Below are 23,903 nucleotides of genomic sequence, written 5' to 3'. Positions count from 1 at the left end.
GAAAAGGAAAATAAGGTGCTCAGAGAACTGCAACTCAGTGAAAACTTATCTCCCGCAGATGAGTAAACCTTTGCATGTTCTGAACGAATGGATCGCCTGTCTAACAAATTCTACTTCCTAATGCAAACTGTACGGAGACCAGTTGTTTCATATGGAATTAATATATGTGATCAATCGTACCATTTTAAAAAATGCTCTGCATCCCACCGCATCCTAGCAGGGGCCCAGGCCCCTGGTGGGTGGAAATGTAGTCTTCTCTTCCGGATCACTAAATGTGGTAAGTTCTAGCCCGCTCGGCGGGGATAAATCTCAACTCCCCGCCTGGTTTGTTCTTTGTGAGGGGAGACTGACTCCCTCGGTCCGCAGCGGAGGGCTCCGGACCGCCCGGCCTCCGCCCCGCCCCTGCCCGGCCTGGCCGCCTCGCCGCGCCGCGCCTCTCCGCAGGAGCAATTCCCGGGCTGCAGGAGCGGAGACTCGGAGTCTGTTCCGCCTCCTCGGCGAGGTCTCCAGGGCCGAGAGAGGAAGAGAGTCGCGAGGAGGTGAAGGCACGCGCGTTCGCACGGTGGCTCAGGTTGGAATGCGCGCTGGGGCCGGGGAGGCACGGCTGGAGCAGCCACTGGTCCGGAGCGCGCCCGGCCCGGCGTCGGGAAGCTGGGACCGCCCTACCCGCCGCGGGTCAGGGCTGCCCGCCGCCCGAGAGCGCGGTGGGGAAGGAGGCGCGTTCCCTCTCCGGAGCGCCTTTGTTTGCTCGGGCCTGCGGGCGGGCGTTTGGCGACCGTGACCCCGGGCCGAGCCTCCGCCCAGGTGCAGCAGGTAAGCTGGGGGGCCCGGAGCTCCGGCGGGGTGAAGTGTCCCGGGGCCGGGCGGGTCCCCTTTCCTCGGAGCTCCCGCGAGGCGGCCGCCGCGCCGCGATGCCGAAACCGGCCGGACCCGGGAGGAGAACAGCGAGCCCTGCAGGCCTCCGTTTCCGGCTGGTAGCCCCCAACCTTGTAGCCACACCTAGGCTGCAGCGGTGAATTCGGGTAGAAATGCTGTGTCGTGTTGGGAGTTGGGAAACCGCCAGACTAGGGAAGCTTTCGGTGAGTTACTGGCTGGGGAAATGGAGACAAGGAAGTAGGCAGGCGGGGAAACTGGAAAAAGAGACCTCTTTCTAAGTGGGGAGGTCTTTGCCACGCTTTCCTTTGACTCTGCGGAATTTTATTTTGCATCCTGAAGTGACAGAGTCAGTTGCTTACTCAGATACCACTTACGTAGGTCCAGAGTGGGAACTTTTCATCCGACTCTGACTACACACCTTATATTTTTCTTTCCCAGTGTTGGTTTTCATAGGCTATGGGTCATGTTAAAGGGACACCAAAGTTGTAATCGCTCCGTGGCTGGTGGTGGCTTGGAGCTAACATTTAGGGTAATTCTCTGATGCAAGTACATCCATTAGAACTGGATTTGTTCCTCTGTGCCTTTATTTTGGGAAACTTTGCCTGGTCCCTATGGGGGAAGGGAGAAGGGTGTGTGAGAAGCTGAAACTGACCCAGAAAAGGATGATTGAAGGTAGTTGTATTCAGTGGTGGCGCTGAAAAGATCCCATCCTGAACTTTCTGAAAGGGGGATTGGTGATTAGCACCTGAGGTTTTAACTTTCTCAAAAGAAACTTAAGGTAGATTTTATATCCTGTGACAGGGTGGGGGAGCTGCTTTTTGGAGTCAACTCTTTTTTTTTAATGAAGATAAATTCAATACCTGAAATGTTTCCATTAAATACTTTAAATGATTCTCCCCTTTCCCTCTCCTTCTCTCTCTCCCATCCCCTCTCCCACAGGCACTCTCCTTGAGTGTTTACTGAGCACCCTCTGAGGAAGAGGGTGACTCAGTCTGACTAATCTTAGCCCTCCAGGTGTTCACTGTGACACCTGAAGATGGGAAAGTGTTGTGACAGGGAGAGTTCAAGCTGAAGCTCAGAGAGGCTGTTTCTGACGAAGTGAGAAATGAGGGGCGCTTAGGAGGCATAGATGATATTGCACACAAATGCTTTGACCACACACACGTACACACACCCATGCACAAACACAAACCATCAGAAGGTGGAGAAGAGTTTTCAACATAAAGTGCAGGCTTTAGCAAGGAAAAATGTCACATTATATTTCATTAAAATAGAGATCAAATTTCCCTTTTATAAAAGACTGATTCAAATGAGACTGTAAGAAAAGGAAATAACTTTCAAATTCTCAAATATAGAACAGCTTGAATAATAACTCATGGGTTTTGAAATGGGTCATCTTTTAAAATGGGTCACTTTGGCTAGAACCATTGTACTCGGTGACTTTCAAATTGTCAAGGTAGAGTTCTTTCTGAGGACCAACTGAGTCTACCTAACAGAACATGGGATGTGGTAGAAAGAAACTGGGAAAAATTCAGAAGGAAATGATTTCTTCTCAAAGTATCAAAATGTATCCTGTCTTTCTGGAATGTTATATATACTCAATTGAATAAATCTTAGCTTTGCATTTTATGGCACATTATACCTTTTTGGGAATATTTCCATAGCCATTATTTTATTCCATTGTGGAATAATCTTGTGAGGAGATGTATACATTGTATCTGTGTTCCAGAAATTGAGGAACAGCAAATTATTACAAGAGCCCTGCTATTAGATATAGAATCTCTGCCAGCAAAGATTTAGCCAGAACAGTGTAAATCTAGAATATTTTTCTTACAGTTTGCATATATAAAAGAGATATAAGAATTCATATTTAAAGATAAGCAACTTGATCAGGTGAGATGTAAACTTTGAATAAACAAAAGTGATTTTTTTTTGCATTTTAATGCTAGAAATTCAGAGGCTGGCTTTGACCAGTAACTTATTTATCTTCCATAGTGAACGTTTTAACACTAGAAGCCAGTTTTTTTTGTTTTTTTTTTTTTAACAGAAAGGAATGTTCTACCAAGTCTGCAGGCAATAAGCCCCCTAAATTCCAAGTTCAGAGCACTATTACCCAGCTTAAGATTCCCTGAAATTTCATATTTTGTCTCTTTTATTCCTTTTCTACAACTCTTTTGACAACTTTTTGGTTGTGCTCTAAGCAAAGTAAGTTAAAAAGTTGACTCAACTCAGGTTTCCCTCTCCATAATTTACAGGGCCTTACTTTTTAGCTGTGTCATTTGAAATGTATTTTTAAGTGCTTGTGGGAACAATATTGTTCTTTCCTGTCAAGCATAATGGAAGACCATGTTCAGTCAATTAGGAATGATACCTCTGTTCTCAGTCACAACAGTATTTGAGATGTATTAGTGGCCCTTAGCAATCAGATCAGTATTTCAAAAAACTCATATCTAATAAATATTTTTAAGAATATTAAGAGTATAGCTCATCACTTTGAAAGGAAAATAACCCATAAAGAATATCAGCCATCTATTAACTAAACCATCATGGTAAAGATGCATCAACAATTTCTAGAGAAAGGAAATTAGCATATATCAAACCCCCGACCTGGACCACATTTTGTCAATAAATCTTCTCAAATGATCCTCAGAAAACACTGTTGGTACAAGGTTTAGAGACAAATCAAGCTCATGTGATTAGTAAATGGAAGCAGCAGAATATAAATTACTTTTGTTCACATTCTAAAACTCTTGATTTTTCTACTCTCTTGCCCCCATCAGGTCCAGATTCAAGGTTGCACCGGAACATTTTCTTACTCTGTTAGGGGATCTACACTGGAAACATCTCTGAAGCCCTCTCAGCATCCCGTCTGTGGCCTACCACACAGTATGTGATAAATTAATATTTGCTGAATGAATTAAATGTAGGTATTACCTACTTTCAGGGCTGTGCAGCATAATGCCTGGGATAGGGCAGGTGCTTAAGTGGTAGTTAACTTACAATAAATGTTGATCAGCTGAGACAGAAATGTGTTATAAATATCTCTTACGTTTTAGACCTTTATTTTTTATACTCTGAACCCACAATCAAATGTGTCCAGAACGGGACATATGAACTGCCATTGGACAACAAGCTAATGTGCATAGCTTACATAACAGGTTTATACCAGGTTATATTGTCACCCTATTTTGAAATCACTATTTTTCATATCATAATTTGACCTCAGCTGTGTACGACTCCTCTCCTTTTATCTCATCCAATACTTATTCATTGAATACTTGCTTAAAACATCCTGAGTCCTATACGTTTTACTCTCTTCTCCTTCCCTCCTTCTTACTTTTTTCTTTACCCCCTTCTACCATTTTGAATCTCCACCCTTAAATTCCCCAGTCTTCCTTGTGCAGGAAAGACTTTATGTACCCAAAGGACCCAGACTTACATGGTCACTTTTGCCCATTGTCTAGTGCTACTGAGATCAAGAAAAGGAAGGAGGGAAACTTGAGATGGAAGGTTAGGAAAAGGGTATGTTACAAAGAAAATAAGAACAAGCTCTGGCGAAATGCAGGTGGTAGCAAAACATAAATGACTCCAAAATTTAGACAGTGAAGGAAATCTTTTGCCTTCTTGGGTTGCTTCTCTTGGTTCTGCCCTACCTGCTTCCCTGTCCTCCCATCCTGCTGGGAGCTCCAGGAAGAGCAGCTGTGCCAGTGCCAGGAAAGGCAGGTGAGGAGCTCAGGGACAGGGCTGTAACTGATCAGCTGCTTCTGAGCTGCCACAGGGTCTGGAGTTTATGGAGGTTACATGGTTAACCCCATGTCTCAGTGCCTCAGTTTCTTCTTCTGCAAAATGGGGAGATAATTTCTCCCTCATAGGTTGTTGTGAGACTTAAAGAGTTACTATATATGTAAAGCATTCTGAACAGAGCCTGGCGCACAGTAAACACACCAAGTTAGTAACTGTTGCTAGACTGGGCATAAGGAGAAGTTTGTTCCTTAAGTAGGCAAGAACAAAACTGTTAAGAATTGTATTTAAAGAGCAAGCAGCCCTGTCAACCCAAACAAATGTGCCTCAAGAATGAACACAGAAGGCCAAGCTTAGAAAAGCAAGTGCATGACCTTTCTGAGACCCTCTTTATATTTCAGCTTTTTTGTTTGTTTCAAATTCTGTATAATCAAACTGGTTACTGGGAAATTTTAGCAACTTTTAATATAATTCCTCTGAAATATAATATACTCTATAATCCCTCTGTCACCAGTTTCCTTAGTGCTTATCTTTACTTAGAGCCTGTCTTTACTTGTTTGGTCATTTTGTATTTCCCTGTCTTTATTTTTCCCATAACCAGCAAACAGAAATCGACACCCATGTTTAACTTATAAAGAAACATAAAACTTAGTTTACGTAAGTGGGGAGCAATACATTTTATAACCAGCTTTTCCCACTGTCCCATATCTATGCTTGCAGAGTTGAAATTTAAAGTCTTTGGACTAACACTGGATCAAGAACTAACTCTAAAAATGTATTCTTTGTGGAGGGATAACAATTCCAAATGGCTTGTAATCTTTGCCCATGGCTTGAGCTAAAGTTTCATAGCTAGTCACAGCCACAAAACACCTAAAGACAGCTGTTGAGTGGAATTTGTCCTCTTTTACAGCCTTATATTGGAAATTTGATTAAGGAATAAGATATAATTGAGAGAATATATAATTTTTCCCACTTAAAATGTGAGTTGTAAATTCACATTTCAGGTTGCTTCCTTCCTTCTTGAGCAAATAGAAGGGGAAATAGTGCTAAACAGTAACCAGTTGTGTTTCTCAGCACCAATTACTACAACTAATTTACTAAGAAAAAAATCTATGAAGATCAAATTATAGCCTTTCCAGTAAATTCAGGGCTTTTTATTCCTGATTTCTTTAACATGGCAGTTTGGCTCCTGAGGATTGATTCTAGCTATATTTAATAGGGAAAAGATGATCAGAACAAGCCAGGAAAAAAAATACTTGGAATGTAGAACAAAATGCAACATAAAGATGTGAGAGAAAATGTTCTCTTTCTTTCCTTTGAGTTATGCCTGGAAAGGAACCAAAAATTGTGTCTCACATGGGGCTTTAAGTCATGAAAGCTTAAGCGTAAAAGTATCAAGTATTGAGGCTTTTAAAAAAAAATCTGTGACTTACTGGAGGAGCATCATTAGTCTGTAGTCATCCTTTTATCACTTTAATATTTTGTGCCCCAAACGACTGCCTCACTTGCCTCTCCCTTACCCCCCCCCCTGACAGTGGTCAGGGTGCTTTATAGAGGGAATGGAGAGGGCTGGCCAGCCTGGGGAATTCCCGAAGAGGAAGCACATGTGGGATGTGATGGTGAGAATGTGTGTGATGTCTTTTCCTTTCTCTATGAGGCAGGAGGGGAAGTCATCAGCTAAGAGGAGGAGGACAGGCCTTGGGAGAGGGGGGAAGATGTAGCATGGCTGGTGAAGAGCCTGGGAGAGGGAGAGGGTCCAGGACAAGTGGAGGACGGCCACACAGCCCTGAGTACTCTGCCCACAGCTGGATATTGCCATTTGTGGTGATGCTGTCTGCCAGGTGCGTTATGTTTCTCCAGCAGCCCGCAGGTGTTGTAGAGAAGACAGGAATGACCCAAGGTCTGGGGTTGCTGGGGTGGAAGGCCAGGAACCAGGGAGAGGAGGGCAAAGGTGCCAGGTGATCCTGCATCTGAGACAGGGAGGCAGGTAGAAGAAAGGTCAGGAGATGGCTGGCTGGACCCGGGGTGTTAGGGGGCAGGCGGGGGGCGCAGAGGATTCCAGATGAATATTTAGAGGTTGTGGCTGAAGAGAGAGTGGACTGGAATTTGAAATTTCAGAAGAAATGCAGTTCTAAGTGAAGCCACATAAATGACTTTCTTGCTGGTAAGTTGTCTTGAGTGTGTGGGAAGACACGTGAACAAAATGGCACCTACACCATAAAACAAGGGTTCCTTAGGCTTCTGAGGGTTGTATGTCTACTGAGTAAGATGTAGAAATATAGTTTCCCCAAGATTGGATGTTGTTAATATATTACAATGATGGCCAGAAACAGTGGTCAAGAAACAAAGGAGTGGACACAAAAATATATGCATTTTTGAATTCAAACCCACTGGTTTCTCTAGTTAACATTACTCAGCCTTCAGGTCTAGATTCAGTGCTGCTTCTCCTCCTGGAAGATGCCTTCCCTAACTCCACCCAACCCCACCTTGAGAGCCCCCTGTGCTCCCAGCACAGCTCTCACTGTTTGCTCCACATCTGTCTTCCCACTCGAGCGCCAGGACTAGCCTTTACGTCCTGCCTTCCGATTGTCTCCATCTTAATTTTCTTTGTTACCCCATCTTAATTTTCTGATGAACCAGCCCTTTAAGATAGTTCCTGTTTCTTTGACTCCTCCCTCTTCTTCCCCAGAGTTTACTGTTCCAGGCCTCTGCTCAGCTCCCCCACTGGAGAGCTCACCCATGTTCATAGCCTCCATCGTCTTTACACGCAGGGTGCCCACCGGACCTTCAGTCCTGTCTGCCTCCAGGCTCAGATTACCTACTGGACTTCTCTACCTGCTGTCTCTCCAACATCTCAGTCAACACAGCCTAAAACCAAATGTGTCCCCTCCTCACTCCTAACTCAGGAGACCAGTTTTCCATCTTTTGTCAGGAATGCTTGAAACTAGGTTTCTCTCTTCTCCTTTACTTGTCACTCATCACGTACCACTGGGGTTTTGTTTTTCTTGAGAGGGTCTTCTTTATTCCTTCCTTCCCTCCCCACTTCTACCATCCTAGACTAGACCCTCCTTTCTTCATTCGGCTTTAGTATGAGGCCCTGATATAACCAGTGTCCGATCTCCAGGCATCCTGCATCCATCCTGTGTACCATTGCCAGATTTTTGCATAAAGTTTAATAAATATTGAAAAGGGAGTTATCACTAAAAACAAAAAGGGAAACTTCTGGGACTTGCTGCCCTGGGCACTCACTGGCTTCTCTGCCTTATTTTCAAGGTTCTCCATAAGTACAACCCAACCTCCTGCTTTCAAACACATGCCTGTTTCTCAAGTATTTGTCATATTGTGTTTCTTTCCTTTCTTGTCTGAAACAGACTGCTTGTCCTTCTGCAGCCACCTAAATCCTGTTCATCCTCAGGCCCTTCTGATCCAACTGTCACTGATCTCTACTCCTGGGGACACTCCTATTGTGCCTGGAGTTGGTATGACCCAGATTAGTGCCAACACACTGTCTGTACCTTACTGTGACATCCCCGTTGTTGTCTGGGGGAACTGTGTTTTCACGTGGGCACCATGAGTCTTGTCTCAACTAGATTGTAGGTGCTTTCAGAGCAGAGACCAGAAAATACGACTTCATGACTCCCACTGTGCCTGGCATATTTCCATAGCAAATACTCACACACTTATAGGATTAATTGAAACACTGGACACTGAGGTTGTTTAACTTGAACTTAAAACGCCGACCTCATCATCTTGATTAAAATGTCAAAATTTACAGCAGATTTTGTGCAACATTTTAGTATCACAAAAGTAGACTCAACAAAGAAATGGGTTGACAGCAGGAGTGAAGTAGAAAAAAAAATCAGGGTTCATTTTGGGAAACTTGTAGCCTCTAGATGCACTAATTATTTTTGTTTTTGTTCTTTTTAATCAGAAAAGTTTAAAGAGCTCTCTCGTGAAGAAATATGCTTGAGTGGCTGAGGGGCACAGCTCCCATACTGAAAAGTATTTGGGGTGCGGTCTGCTACCTTCTTTTCTGATGTTCCTACTCAACTTGTGTTCTTATTCTTCTGACTACTTCTATTAGGAAAGAGAATACTAAGAATATCTGTTCCTTCTCAATCCAGATAGAAGCAAACCCAAGTTATATTCCAAATATTTGCATATTTTCCTCTAACCAGCTCTTTGTCCTGTTTTCTCTCAGCAGGCTCTGAAGTCATCTATAATTTTTATATCCCCTCCGTAACAATACTTTGATCCTTGCCCCCAGCTTGCAGATTAAGTCACCACAGCAGAGTGCAGTGAGGGGTGCCCGAGGTTATACAATAAATCTGGCCCCAAACCAGGTAGCCTTGGTTCCAACCTGTTGATTGGTCACCCAGCCGCACTGCAGGCACAAAGGAAGCTGCACCCGCAGCATTCTGTTGTGGATGGTTGCTGAGCTCACATTCATTATTGGGATCGCTTTGTTTCCTGTTAGGCCTAGCATTTTCTTTCTCCAGGTCAGGCAGGCCTGTGGGCTTCTCTATAGCCCCCAACCCAGCACTTTGAATACAGAAGCTAGAGGATGTGCTTTAGAGAAGCTTTATGACTGTGTGAACCAGAGGGTGGGCCTTGATTGCCTGTGTGTGGTCTCCATCAGCAAAGCCAGGGCTGGGGCAATGTTATTTAGTTGTAACAAATGAATTTAGACCATGGAGGTGTTTTTGCTTCTGGTTGGAAAAGGCCGCACTAGTGACTAAGTTCACTTTGGAGGAGTTGGGGTGTTCTTTTGTTATAAGAGAAGCTGGGTCCTCTAAAAGAGCTGTTTACCGTTCCTAGGTCTTCCCCTCATCACATCAACACTATCGGGGAGACTCGGTTATGACTGATGTAAACAGTGGCTCCAACAATTCAAGCAGCTGCGGGTGGAGAAACCGTGTCTTAGAACTTCACACACTGTGCTGAGCTTAAAGAAGTAGCGTGGGTTGTTGGCTTTGTGACAAGTTCTTTGTCATTTTTAAGAAAACAGTTGTGACTCTTAGAGGCCAATTGGGAACAATTGAAGAAATGTAGGAAAATGAGGTAAATAACATACATGGCGGGGTAGGGAGGGGACAAAACGAATGTTATGGGCTGGCTGCTTGGCTGTAGTAGCAATGTTAGCAGCAACACTCCACCCGGATGAGTAATAGACCCCATTCACAGGAGAGAGACTAGGGCCCCTGTGAGCGCAGTGTGCGAGTGGGTGCTGGCGGAGTTGGGCTGGTGGGCTGATGGTCTAGCAAGAAGCTCCGGGTTGTCAACAACTGTTAATAGGTGCAAAGCAAGCTGCCCTTGGAACATACTACCGAGTGCAGCTGCTCAGAAATGGGAAGCTAGTTTTGCCTGTGGTTCCAAAGGTTACTCTCCTCTTTGTTTCCTTCCCAGGGTCTCTTGGAATAGAAACAGCAGAATAGTTTCAATTGAGGATTTTCTTAGAATTCTTAAACACTTATGCTGTCGTAAAATCTGCCGTTAGGGATTCCCTGTTACTTCGCATTAAGCCTCCAGTTCCTTCAGTATGTATCGTGGAAGAAGCAGAAGGGGGTTTTGGCCTTCAGAGATGGACCTTATCTAAGTGAGCACTGTTAAGACGGAAAGGAAGTGCCCCACTCCCCCCAAGCCAGTGAAAGTGATTGTGCAAAGTGTAGGCAGATGCCATCATCAGAAATGGATGCTTCCTGCTGTCCTTCACCCAACCCTAGAGCATTCGGTCCGCCATGACCAGCCAAACTAAGGGGGAAATTACCAATGTTGATCTAGCCCTTAGAATAGTATTCCTCACCTTCTTTGACAGTAAAGCACAATAAAAATGCATTTTACTTTACAACCCTAAAGGTATATACACACAACACTTAAAGTTTCACAAAACAATACTTATACTTACTACTTTCAATGCACTCTGCCATTCTCTATTCTGTTCTTCCTTTTTCTTTTCTTTCTTTCTTTTTTTTTTTTTTAAAGCTGTTTGTGGCTTCCTCAGTGGTGCTAACAGTTTAAAAATCTCTACCCTTGGGGATAAGATGTTACCTGTGCTGATTATCTCTAGACAAAATCTCACTGAGGCTTGGTTCTAATCTCCTGTCCTCCTTGGACTTTTCCCATGCTTGGCTTTTGCAGTTATCACCCTCATGTAGAGTAATCCTGGGGGATGTGGAAGGCCTGAAGTCAAGAAGGAATTCCCACAGCCCAGGTTAGGCCGGTATTGCCTGGTGCTCTCAGTGTGTGCAACTGGTTTTTTATCAGGGGCAAAGGGTAGGGGACTTGAGGATGAGGTCTTTGGGCACAAAAGCAAAGCCCTTGCCCTGGGGCTTGTGATGTGGGCTCAGCTACTCCACCAGTCTGGACATCCTGGAATCTGCGTTGTCCTTGCCCTGTCAGTCTGTTGAAAGCCCAGGAGACTGATGTGTCAAGCCTGAGGGGAGAGCCTGCTTCTCCAGGCAAAAGGTTGCGTCTTAACTGTGATAAGCACTGGGGACAGAATCCTCGAGGACGGGTGGTGCTGTCTCCTAGTGGTAGGAGGAAAGGGAGGACACGTGGCAGGCTGTGGTGGCGGGGGCCTCATCTGAGGTGGTACCTGGCTGGGCATCCTGACCCCAGTTCTTCCCAAGTGACCAGCTGTTTGAGTGACAGGTGGCTCCACCCCCAGCATGGTTCTTTGCACCAGCGTTCAGAGAACGCCTACTAGGTATCAGGCACTGACATGGATGCTGAGGTAGGGTATCTACAACAAGGCATCTGTCTCGTGCCTTGGGTCAGAGTTCACAGTGTAATTGGGCAGAGGCAGTTAAATAAAAAATCTCAGTACAAGAAGATGGATGTAAGAAGGTGTTGTGGCTGCAATAGCCAGGAAGGACATGGAAGCAACCTAAATGTCCATCAATAGATGAGTGGATAAAGGAGATGTTGTACATATATACAATGGAATATTACTCAGCCACAAAAAAGAATGAAATAATGCCATTTGCAGCAACATGGACGGACCTAGAGATTGTCATCCTGAGTGAAGTAAGTCAGAGGAAGACAAATATCACTTACATGTGGAATCTAAAAAAATGGTACAAATGAACTTACTTACAAAACAGAAATGGAGTCACAGATGTAGAAAACAAACTTATGGTTAGCAGGGGGGAAAGAGGGGGAGGGATAAATTGGGAGATTGGGATTGACATATACACACTACTATATATAAAATACATAACTAATAAGAACCTTCTGTATAGCACAGGGAACTCTTAGTCAATACTCTGTAATGACCTATATGGGAAAAGAATCTAAAAGAGTGGATATATGTGTATGTATAACTGACTCATTGCTGTATAGCAGAAACTAACACAACACTGTAAATCAACTATACTCCAATAAAAATTTTTGAAAAAAAAGAAGGTGTTATGGCAGTACAGGTAAGAGCAGGGGGCCCAATTCAGACTTCCCAGAGGTGGATGCCTGTAGAATTTAGTTAGGACTAGTAGACTTCCTTTAGCAAGGGGAGTGGGGCTAACAGGCCACAGGACTGCTGGTGCAAAGGCTGGTGTGTGTGAAATAGCAAGGGTGTCTGAGCTTTCAGCCAGTAATTTGGTATTGTCAACTAGTGGAGAGCATCTGAAGGGGTTTCAAGAGCTCAGGTAGTCTCACGGTTAGATCTGAGTTTTAGAAAGGTCACTCTGTGGGGAGGATGGGTTGGCCAGAGATCTTTCAGTCAGCTGTACTGGTCTGGCTGAGAAGCGAAGATGACATGAAAGGGTGAAGAGAGGTTTAGAAGAAGCAATTCACAGGATTAAATAATTAGATATGGAAGAGGAGGGAAAGGAGGACTTTCAGATTTCTGGCACAGACACATGAAGTGCAGTCAGACACAAAGAAAAAATGGAAACAGATTTTAGGGGAGAAGACAGTAGAAATGGCATTTGAGTACCCCTATGTGCAGGTAATTATTATCTATCTACCTTCCTCTATCTATACATCTATGTATGTTCCCATTTAATCAATCTTCCCATTTAAGACTTCAAATTAAGCAGTGTTATTAGAATTTTTTAGATTTCTGGGTTAGATGCATGATAAAGTACAACGTACAGTAAGTGGCTGAGCCAGCACTGGTGTTCAAATTGCCTGACTACAAAGACAGTGCTTGTTGGTTATAATCCTGTGGCTTCCCAGTTTTGAACATGTTAAATTTGAGGTGCCTGTGGAGTTTCCAAATGGAAAAGTACAGAAAGAAGATGACTGTACAGAAAAGTCACTTTGGTTAGAGAGAGTTTGGACTATGCTTTTGAGAAGCATATCTCAACTCCTTGAGTATGAACCTTGATTTGAAAAAAAAAAAAAAAAATCTTACTCCTATTCCTGCCTTGTCTGGGGCAAGCTTTAATGGATTTTTACTATTAGGAACTTCCTTTTCATTCAGGATTGTTCCCTGAACTATACAGCTACTTTCATCCTGACTATATTCCAAGTCAATAGATTCATCGATACAACCATTTGAGAAATTTGAACTTTACGTATATAAGATGATAGACATACTGGATGCTTTTTTTTTTTTAAGGTTGAGAAGAGAAAAGGGTCTCTGTATTCTGAATGAGAAGATGGTAGAGAGTGGTTCTTTCCCTTTCCCTGGATTCCCCTGAAAAAATAAACAGCTGTATGCCTCCACTCAACACCAGCTGCCCCATCACCTTTTGTCCAGATCAGTCAGGTTACATATTGTTTTTAAGGAATTAAGAGTAGTCTGTTTCTTTTTGGTAACTCAGTAACCTATTCACTTGTCATTTTTTCTCTTCCTAAATCTAATAGGTTGCACTTAACTTTCACAAAAAGGAGTACACAGAATAGCTGCGTAAGGCCAATCCCGAACTTAATGAAGGATGTCAGAGTGGGAGCATTCTGATGTGCCAGTGTCCTCATTCTGCAATGTGTTCCGTTTTCTCCCCTTTCCGAAAAAAATGGTATTAAAATATTTTGTGAAATAAGAAGCTCCTTTTACATTTTTAATGACCAACACGGACATCTGTTCTACAGAATACAAAGTCCTATGGTCTTGAAGAAGGAAGCACCCATTTAAAACTGACCCTAAATGAAAACAGACCTGAATGGACGTCAGAATGTTTGTTAGTGGCAGGAGAGTAAAAAAATGGCAATTTATTCAGTTATTTGCCACTTGTTTTGTGCTAAGCCTCATGTTCTTCTGGATATCGATCGATAACCACATCGTGAGCCATATGAAGTCCTACTCTTACAGATACCTCATAAATAGCTACGACTTTGTGAATGATAGCCTGTCTCTTAAGCACAGCGAGGATGGGGCTCCTCGCTACCAGTACTTGATTAACCATGAGGAGAAGTGTCAAACACAAGACGTCCTGCTCTTACTGTTTGTAAAGACTGCTCCTGAAAACTACAATCGCCGTTCTGCCATTAGGAAAACATGGGGCAATGAGAAGTATGTTCGCTCTCAACTTAACGCCAACATTAAAACTCTGTTTGTCTTAGGAACACCTTCTGACCCACTGACAAGAGAAAGACTTCAAAGAAGACTGGTTTGGGAAGATCAGATGTACAATGATATAATTCAGCAAGCCTTTGCTGATTCTTTCTATAATCTTACTCTTAAATTTCTTCTGCAGTTCAGTTGGGCAAATAGCTTTTGTCCACATGCCAAATTCCTTATGACTGCTGATGATGACATATTTATTCACATGCCAAATCTTATTGAATACCTTCAAAGTTTAGAACGAATTGGTGTTCAAGACTTTTGGATTGGTCGTGTTCATCGTGGTGCCCCTCCCGTCAGAGACAAAAGCAGCAAATACTATGTCTCCTATGAAATGTACCAGTGGCCGGCTTATCCTGACTATACTGCAGGAGCCGCCTACGTGATCTCTGGTGATGTAGCTGCCAAAGTCTATGAGGCATCACAGACACTTAACTCTAGTCTTTACATAGACGATGTGTTCATGGGCCTCTGTGCCAATAAAATAGGGATAGTACCACAATACCATGTGTTTTTCTCCGGGGAAGGTAAAACTCCTTATCATCCCTGCATCTATGAAAAAATGATGACATCTCATGGGCATGTAGAAGACCTTCAGGACCTTTGGAAGGATGCCACAGACCCAAGAGTAAAAATGATTTCAAAAGGTTTCTTTGGTCAAATATACTGCAGAATAATTAAGATAGTCCTCCTTTGCAAACTGACCTATGTGGATACGTATCCGTGTAGGGCTGCCTTTGCCTAATAGTACTTGAATGTTGTATGTTTTCACTGTCACTGAGCCAGACGTGGATGAAAAACCTTTAAATGTTTGTCTATACCATAAGTGAAATGAATATGAAGAACAAAGAAATATTTTGAAGGTCCAGTCTATCAGAATGTTTCTTTGATTCCAGAAGCCCTTCAATATAACTTGTCTACTTCATTGCCTAAATTCATATCAAGGAATTTATACTTAGACAAGGTTTATGAAAACAAAGCTAAAGGGAATTTCATGTTCTCAGTACCACGTTGTATATTAGAGGTGTAGAGAAGTTATTAAGGTGCCTAGGTGTTAGAATAAGTGCTTTTGGAAAATACCAAGTAAGTGTATAGTACAACATTTCAAAGAAATGGATATATTGTTAGACCAGGTATACAAGTTTATTTTGATTAAAGAGCACTTGATGGAGTTTGTGGGGGCAGGAGAGGATTGGCATAGAAGAAAGTACATGAATCTGGTAAAAGAAAGTTTCCTCTTCTTCAGAGGAGATTTAGGAAAATGTACACAATTTCTTTATAAACTGCCAAATCACTTACTGTCACATCCATGTAGCTATTTTACCTGCATAGTGTTGGAGTCATTTTAAATACATTCATATCTTTTTTTCAAAGTTTAATGTGAAATTTCAGAAGTCATTAGCTCTGCCCTAACTAGTACTTTATTATGGTTCTTTTTGATTATTAGAAAATGACACAAAACACGGACAGTGTCTTACTCATGGGGTCCTTCTCTAGAGAGAAATCATTGTTAATTCAAATAAGCTGATTTTATTTTAATGAATTTTTCAACTGGTTTTTAAATATTCAATATGGGTCTGTTTTTAAGGCAGCTATTTGAATGTAGTTTACATAGAGGAATATAATAATGAAGAAGAATTCAAAAGGAAAGATAGAACATTAAAAGCCTCTTTTCTCCATAATTTATAAAATAAAAGTTTTAGTGTCTAAATTGCATTGATGACTAAAATTAGCCCACCCCTCTCCCACAGGGTCTCATAAACCACAGTACTTTGTTCTGAGTTCAGCTTTTAAAACTGAGAGTATTAAACATCAAATCGAAGCTGTAGCATTTAAAAAAAATCTACTCTTTCATCACAACAACTGTCAGAGGTTATCTTCAACTTATAAATATTTCCAACTTCAAAGCAGAATGAAAGTGATAGAAAAGTCACCAGAATGAGATTTAAAGCATTTGTAAAGCTGTATGTTTCTTGCAATCAAAGAGATGTGGCTGAGTTCCAATAGCGCGTTACATTTATTTTACAGAGCAGGATAAAAATGTGGGTATGATGCAAACAACCTCCCCTCACTACAGAAAGAACTAGGTGATGCCTGTTGTTAGGGGGATTATATGAAAGCCAAAACAGGGACTTCAGCAAAAGCAGTTGAACTGATTATAAACCCTTTGTCTGCAGAGGCTCCTGTTAGGGAAAACTAAGATGTATCACTTAATAAGATGTCTGAAACATGCAAAAAAAAAACTAAAAAGGAATTCTCAGTATACACAACTGAATGATGATATGTATAATTTGTTGCAGGTAGCTTTTCAATGTTTACAGAATTTTTTTTGTTAATTTTTTTCTATTTTGAAAATTGAAGCTTGTTTACATTGATTGCTCAGATAATTAAAAAATTTTAACTCATGTCAAAACTATGGTATCAAACATTCTAGTCTGTAGTTACTTTCAGAGTAGGTTCAGGGTTTTTAGATCATTACAGTTTAAATTTTCTGACCAATTTAAAAAACTGTAGAGAACAAAAGCACATTTTGACAAAGCAGGTTTATAATTAATTTTTATTAGTTGATCCTTTAATAACCATTTGCCTTTTGGCCATATATGTGCCCTGTGTATCTATACTTGTAACTGTTTAAATTTGCCATTGGTTGAAAACATCAGTGTCTCTCTGGCCATCAAAATGATCTTGTTTACAGCAATACTTTTGTGAAACAGTTATTTATTTGTGAAAGAGCTCCCCTCAATTGTGCTCCTCTTTTTATTTTTGCTTAAAATAGAATGAAACAGTTAAATATGAAGGAAATATGAAGGCACTTCCTTTTTTAATAAGAAGGAAATTGCTAGACTCTTCCTTCATCAGATTTAAAGTACTGAGAAGAATAATTGTAAATAAAGGATTCCAACCTTTTAAAAAGGAAGGAAAAAACTTTTTGGTGCTCCAGTGCAAGGCTGTCTTTTAAAAATCATCAATAAAGGGAAAATAAACTCTTAGCCTGGATGGTCAATTGATAGTTATACACAGTGTTATTGCTAAAAACTTTTTACCTCTTGGTTGGTTTGCATCTTTTTTCCATATTATTAATTTTATACCAAAATGTTAAATATTTATATTATTTGAATTTTGCTCTTATATGGCAAAATAGAGGGTTTTTAAAAATAAATCTATGATTTCCAATAAACAACTTGAAAATTGTCAACAGATGTGTATTTTCACAAAGATTTTTAAACTCCTGTGTGAACACCATTTGTTTATATAATCAACTAGTTCTGTTTAATGTCAGAGAGGTCTGTAGTACATGATCGTAATCCTATTTCCTGTTCAGACTTGCTGCTGTGCCCACGATAGAGGATTATTGTGTCCTCTGCATTGTGGAGCCATCTAAAGTGCTTCTTTTGTTTGTTGAAAGATTTATGCTGGAATGTCTAAGTGGGGGAATTCTTCTTTCCTAATAGATTGTTCAGGATAAGATGAAATAAGAACCTATCTATAGCCATAGTGCCTTAAGACACCATTTGAAAGGTCATATTTTCCTTTTATTTGATATCGTTAGCTATCCAACAGTTGATTCAAATTTAGCCCTAGTCTCTTAACATTAGGAATATTCTTAGGCCTGCTCTGCAGTGTTTGGTGTTTCAGTATATCTGTACATAGTATGTGCTCATCTGCTTTTCACCTGATTCTGGCTTGATTCTTCACATAGTACATGGTGTGATTCAATCTATATATTTTTTAAAACTTGGAAGCCTCTGAATTATTTGGTTGTAGTAGAACTTTTACTTGCAAGGCATGGCTGGGGTGTTTGTAGTTGGGACTAAAATGATGATGACTCAGAAGAGTTAAGTTGACCTATTTTGGGGACTTCAATTGAATACCAGAGCTACAATGAGAATCAGACAGGGTTACTCATTCTTCTGTAATAATGAGAGAAATGTTAGGTGTCTCCTTGACTCCGCTTTCCCTGCAGTGACTGCATTCTGCAGTTGGACTAGCCTCAGTCGCAGCTTTCATTATGATGTTCCTTTGCTCCAGACCTCAAAGGCTCCTTACTGCCCCAGCATCAAATCTAATCTCTTCTACCTGGTTTTCAAGGCCTTATCTAAGCTTCTTTTCCTCCTTCATTTCCTGTAGCTTTATTTTTCCCACTGCCGCTATGACCCATCACAGATCTCATTCATGACCTTACCTTGCATAAACTGGTTACCCTTGCCAGGAACACTGTTTCTCCTGCAGCTGTTGAAATCTTGGATTTACAACCCTACCTTTGCTCCTCCATTAAGCATCTCCTCCCCTCCCTCTAAAATATATACTTAATCAAATATTTTATTGTGCTACCTAGGAATCATTTCATGTGTTTTTTCCTAGTTAAAATATAAGTTATAAAGGTAGGGACTATGCACAGTGCTATCACATAGTGCTTAGAATCATTATTTTTTCCAAATATAATAAAGTAATGTTATTCTGGCAAGCCATCCAAAAATGAAAAGAGATTAATTATTCAGAACCCTTAATGGACACTATCTGGTATAACATTTTACCTGCACTACTTAAAAGCTTATAATTTATTCAACAAAATCTGAATGCTTACTATGTGCCAAGCATATTGTACCTATCAACTCTAGCCCAACAAATCTGTATTAGTTATACATAAAAACTCAAATCTATAAAATCAAAAATGAATAAGGAAATATAGATTAAACTGTTGCAGCAAAGATGGTGATCTTATAGTATTTATTCAAAGCTGGCGGTAGAACTAAAACAGTAGTCTTATAGATTCTCCTGTCTCCTTAATCCACTGGCTAATTTTGCCTTTTCTCAAAGTTCTTTTGCAAGAATCTTAGATATTTTTGTTTCATTAAATGCTGTAACTTCTCCCATTTGCATTTCTCATTAGAAGTATGATTTAATCATTTCCTGTAAATTAATACAATAATTCATCAACATAAAGGATTCATTATAAGAATTATAAAATTACAATTATAAAAGTAAGTATGGTTGTAGTAATAGAAAAGCCCCCAATGATATACTGTCACTTAAGGAAAACAACAGAATACATTGCCAGGTGGTGCTTTTCAGACATAACCCAACTAAATACACTTTCAGATATGCTGAATTGGGCCATTTACTATAACTCAAAGGTATATTTCAACCAGTAAGAGCCCACATGTTTCCTTGAGTACACCTTAAAGTGAAAGACTAGGAAGTAATCTAATTAAACTAATACTGGCTTTAATCAAGGGGCAAATTCCTAAAGACGTTTGTTCATTCGTTCTACAGGCATTTTTTTGGAGGCCTGCTAAGAGCTAAACATGATAGACCCTTGGGATAAAAGCAGCTCATAAATGAATAAGTCAAATGGTGTGGGTAAAACAATGTGACAAAGGCTAGAACAGAGGTAATGATGGGGATTCTGAGTACAAGGAAAATTTTTTTAAAAATGAATTTCCTCTCATGCTTTTGGTCTTAACTGCCATAATTTAGGCTTTCTGATCTGCAGAGCATTCACATGCATGTAAACACCTTGCTGTAGGCCAAAAATAGCATTATATTTGTATAAATTGTGTTTATGGGGAACCTATATCCTTTAAATGCTTTAAAACCAATAATTCAATCAATATTAGCAATAGTTTTTCATTTACTATTTTCTTGATAATACACTGTTTTTAAAAACTGAGTATCTTGGGAAGCCTGGTTTATGAGATGCCATTTTCAGCTCTTGCTTGTTGCTTTTATGAGATTCATGAGTTTTGTTCTCCGGTACACAATGAAGGTTAGTATACAGAATAAATATGTGATTTGATCTAGGAAAGATAAGTGATGAGATTTAAAACAGAGCATACCCTACCCTCCTCCCCCATTACCCCCACGCCTCTAAAGGGTTAAAATGACTTCTACAAAGAGATGTGCAGTCTTACCTGCTGGGGGAAAGATTTTTGGAACTGTCAAGCTGCTCTGGCTCAGGGCTCTCCCCATCATGACTGCTTTCAAGTATTTCTTCATTCTGAAGTGAAAGAAATTTTGGTAAGATCATCTATTTGTTTGGGGGAGGAGGGCTCTTACCTATATTTTTCTATTCCTAAATGTCTTTGTTTTGCTGTTGTTTTTAATTTTCTAGATAAGCAACATATTCAGTTTCTCATCTTTCTCTTTCTTTCTTGGGTTATCCCCAACCAGTCTGTGGATCTTTTACAGTTTCCCCTTGAGGCTTCCTTCAGGAACATCAAAAACTCATTCACAAAAGCAGGTATCCTTTTTCCTTAATAATGAAGGGACTATTAACATTGTACTCTTCCCCCTTCCCTGCTGATACACAAAAATGATTCAGAGTTTGCTACAAGGGACAGCAAAGGGATCATTTGATTCAATGTGTTTTGTTTTTTTTGTTTTTTTTTCCGGATAAGAAATCAATGTCTGGAGAAGTTGTGGCCTGCCCAAGCCCAGAGAGAGAGCTAGACAGAGAGGAGATAAGTCCAGGGTCCACTTTCACAGGCTGGTAATCACAAGTCCGTTGCATCACACTGCCTTCTTAGGCCAGTGCACAGTGGTCACCAGTGCTGGCTTAAAGCCAGCTGGTGGTCGGAAGCCCTGCTCCACCGTGTGCCACCGCTGAGACCTTGGGGCGGGGGTGGAATCCGGGAGGGGCCAAACGGAGGGAGGAGACGCCAGCCCTACTCTGTCCTGCCAACCTCCCAGAAACCCTCATGCTGGGACCCATCTTGGCTGAGAGATGAAGTGCCACCAGGAAAGACCCTGAGTCAGACCAAATATGGGCCAAACAAGATGACTGGCCAGAGACAACCTGGAAAGCTAACCCCATTACCATAAAACCTAAGACTGCAAGCCATGTGGCAGAGCAGTTCTCCTGGGTTCCCTTACCCTACTGCTCTCCACCTGGGTGCCCCTTCCCAATAAAGTCTTTTTTTTTTAAACATCTTTATTGGAGTATAATTGCTTTACAATGGTGTGTTAGTTTCTGCTTTATAACAAAGTGAATCAGCTATACATATACATACATCCCCATATCTCCTCCCTCTTGCATCTCCCTCCCATCCTCCCTATCCCACCCCTCTAGGTGGTCACAAAGCACCGAGCTGATCTTCCTGTGTTATGCAGCTCCTTCCCACTAGCTATCTATTTTACATTTGGTAGTGTATATATGTCCATGCTAATAAAGTCTTTTGCTTTGTCAGTAAGTGTGTCTCCTTGGACAATTCATTTCCGAGTGTTAGACAACAGCCTACTCTCGGGCCCTGGAAGGGGACCCCCTTCTGTAACAGCACTATCTGCCTCATAGGGTTGCAGATCTTTTTCAGAACACTGGGCGGACTTCCCTGGCAGTCCAGTGGTTAAGACTCTGTGCTTCCAATGCAGGGGGCACGGGTTCGATCCCTGGTCGGGGAACTAAGATCCAACATGCCAGACAACGCGGCAAAAAATTTAAAAAAGTTAAAAGAGTTAAAAGAGTTAAAAAGAAAAAAGAATAACACTAGGCATTTAATTCTCAAAAAGAGACAAGACTCCCACTCAATTTACTTTCAAGAAAATATCATTTTAACCAGGAAGTGAATTTGTATATCATATTGATAGCAACGGGAGTATTATAAGGGTATTAACCAATAATGAACAAGTAGATAATTAGCCAGCATTTGAATTCTTCCTGCCTGCTAGGTTCCGTTTAAATGAGTTATTTTACATTCTCACAAAAGGGAGTATAGATTTAGAAAGGGCCCTCTTGCAAAAGTATTATTAAGGGAAATTTAATGAATAAACATAAAGATTCCTTGTAGATTAGAGCTAAAAGTTGGACGATGAGCTTTTCCCAGATTCAGATGAACAGATAGGAAGAACCTTGCAAAACAGGTGAGAGTTACAGGCTGCTCAGTTAGTTGTAGACAATGCAAGAGAGTCCTCTCCCTGGATTAACAGAGAGCAGTCAAGGTAAGGCTGTTTTATGATCCACAATGCAGACCACAGAGACAGCAATTTAAAAGTGTGCAGTGCATGAAAGAAAACCATGGATTTTCTATCTTTTCATAGATGTCTTCCCAAATCTGGTATCATATCCAGAAAGCCAGCTAACAAATAAAGGAGGATGTGGGATACTAGTTTTGTTAATTTAGCTCTAAAATACAAGAGCAATCTTACATTCAGGTTCATATTTTTTCTTTTAAAATAGGATATCATTTCAATAAGAATCTAAATTTTTAGTTCCCTCTCTTAACTATATTTGACCAGAGACTAGAATATATTTTTCATTTCAGTCAATATACAGAAGTAAATACCAGTCCCTGGATTCAAACCAATCTAGGTATTTTCACTACACTACCAAAGCTCTTTCTTCACATTTTCTATGTAATGTTGAACTAATTACTATGGCAGTTAATGTTACATTGCATCCCTTTCTAGTTCCTCCTCTGTGATGTTACTGTGCCAGAAACACTCACTGGACTTTGAGCTCCAGCCTTATTCATCTTTGAATCCACAACATGCAATACCTTCAGAAAGAGTAACTACCATTATTAACAAAACTCCCTCTCACTGTAAAACTTGCTTATGCTTGTGAAATGAATTGGGCTCTTTCCAACTCTATTGATCTATTGTTAGTATGGTGGACTGTAGAGTCTCTTATTTCATGACACCCTAGTATAGTGATGGAAAAATAACAATGACTTAAGGTGCAGGTATGGGCTTTATCATTTTATACGGAATGATAACATCCCTCTAATTTATAGACTTTGTCATGCATGAGATGACCTCATGGGCTTGCTGAAATGCTTAGGCATGGACTTGGTCATGTCAACCCATATTCTTGTGGCCACATGTCAGACAGTTGGTGTCAGGGTGGAGGGAGAGTCCTCTGTCAATCAAGTTTGATGGAATACAACACCCATGTTTTTGAGAATGTATGGGAAGGATCCACAGCAGATCTGGGGACTGTTTTAATAAGAGCCGGCAGTTAACTGCACTGTATACCAGTGTTTTGCTAAGGTTTAGATGGATTAGTTCTGGTGCAGTGGCTTTAAAAACTGACCACAACCCACAGGAAAAACATTTACATGATAATACTTATACACATATATTGTGATTTATAATAAGAAATATATATTTGGCCTTCATCCTGTTTCTGGCACAGAGCTCCTAAAACCCTTTACATTTCTTGTGATAGACTGTCTTGATATTTATAACAAACCCCTTTCAACCACACTTGAGTTTATGTTAATGAAGTAACTATTAGGAAGCACCTACAGCCAGCCAGTCTCTCAGAAGCACAGGTGACAACCTGCGTTTGCAATTGGCCTCTGAAGGGGCATGGGAGCAGTCTTATAAGGCTGAGCCCTCAATGTTTGGCATCTGATGCTATCTCCAGGTAGACAGTACAGAATTAATTGGTTGTTGGTGTTGGGGAAAAAATATACAACAGATGTACGTATAACTGAAAAATGTTTGTGTGATTTTGTGATGGGATACATTCTATTTTTAAATTCTATCCCATTCCCTTCTGTTTATTTATTTATTTTTTTAAAATGCTGGTGAACCCACCAAACTGAGTTCACTATCACCATTGTGACCTGCAATTTGAAAACCTCTTAAAGAGTGAAAAGAACGCAAACTGAGGTGTGAGAGGTAAATTCTGGGTGGGAATCCCTGGCTTACTTTTAAAGAAGTGGCCTTGGGTAGCACCTTAGTTCTCTATCAGTAAAATAGGGGTATTACATCTGCATCAGAAGGTTTATGTGGTAATTAGAGATAATGTATTAAAATGCTTAGCACAAAGAAAAGAATA

The 23,903-nt window shown here is 40.9% G+C and overlaps 2 protein-coding genes across 29 annotated transcripts in view; one reads left to right on the top strand and one right to left on the bottom strand.

Moving 5' to 3' along the window:
• The window catches only part of MCF2L2 (MCF.2 cell line derived transforming sequence-like 2), a 255,131-nt gene that overhangs the window by 79,254 nt on the left and 151,974 nt on the right, over positions 1–23,903 (bottom strand). The window contains 1 exon segment of the mRNA XM_082393922.1: positions 20,035–20,120. Coding sequence (XP_082250048.1) covers positions 20,035–20,120 — 86 coding nt within the window.
• B3GNT5 (UDP-GlcNAc:betaGal beta-1,3-N-acetylglucosaminyltransferase 5) overlaps positions 1–23,903 on the top strand; it is a 66,934-nt gene that overhangs the window by 3,404 nt on the left and 39,627 nt on the right. Inside the window, exons 1-6 of one of the 28 annotated variants that reach the window (XM_082394122.1) lie at positions 689–813; positions 1,816–1,974; positions 3,657–3,762; positions 9,436–9,576; positions 13,178–13,273; positions 13,426–18,996. In XM_082394122.1, the coding sequence (XP_082250248.1) occupies positions 13,722–14,867 (1,146 nt within the window). In that variant the 5' untranslated portion in view covers positions 689–813; positions 1,816–1,974; positions 3,657–3,762; ... (1 more) ...; positions 13,178–13,273; positions 13,426–13,721 and the 3' untranslated portion in view covers positions 14,868–18,996. The other 27 variants (XR_014245194.1, XR_014245185.1, XR_014245193.1 and 24 more) reach the window with 27 other exon arrangements.

This window comes from Balaenoptera borealis (genome assembly GCF_965194805.1).
Source record: "Balaenoptera borealis genome assembly, chromosome: 5".
NCBI classification, from domain to species: Eukaryota; Metazoa; Chordata; class Mammalia; order Artiodactyla; family Balaenopteridae; genus Balaenoptera; species Balaenoptera borealis.
This window is presented reverse-complemented; position numbering and strand designations above follow the sequence as displayed.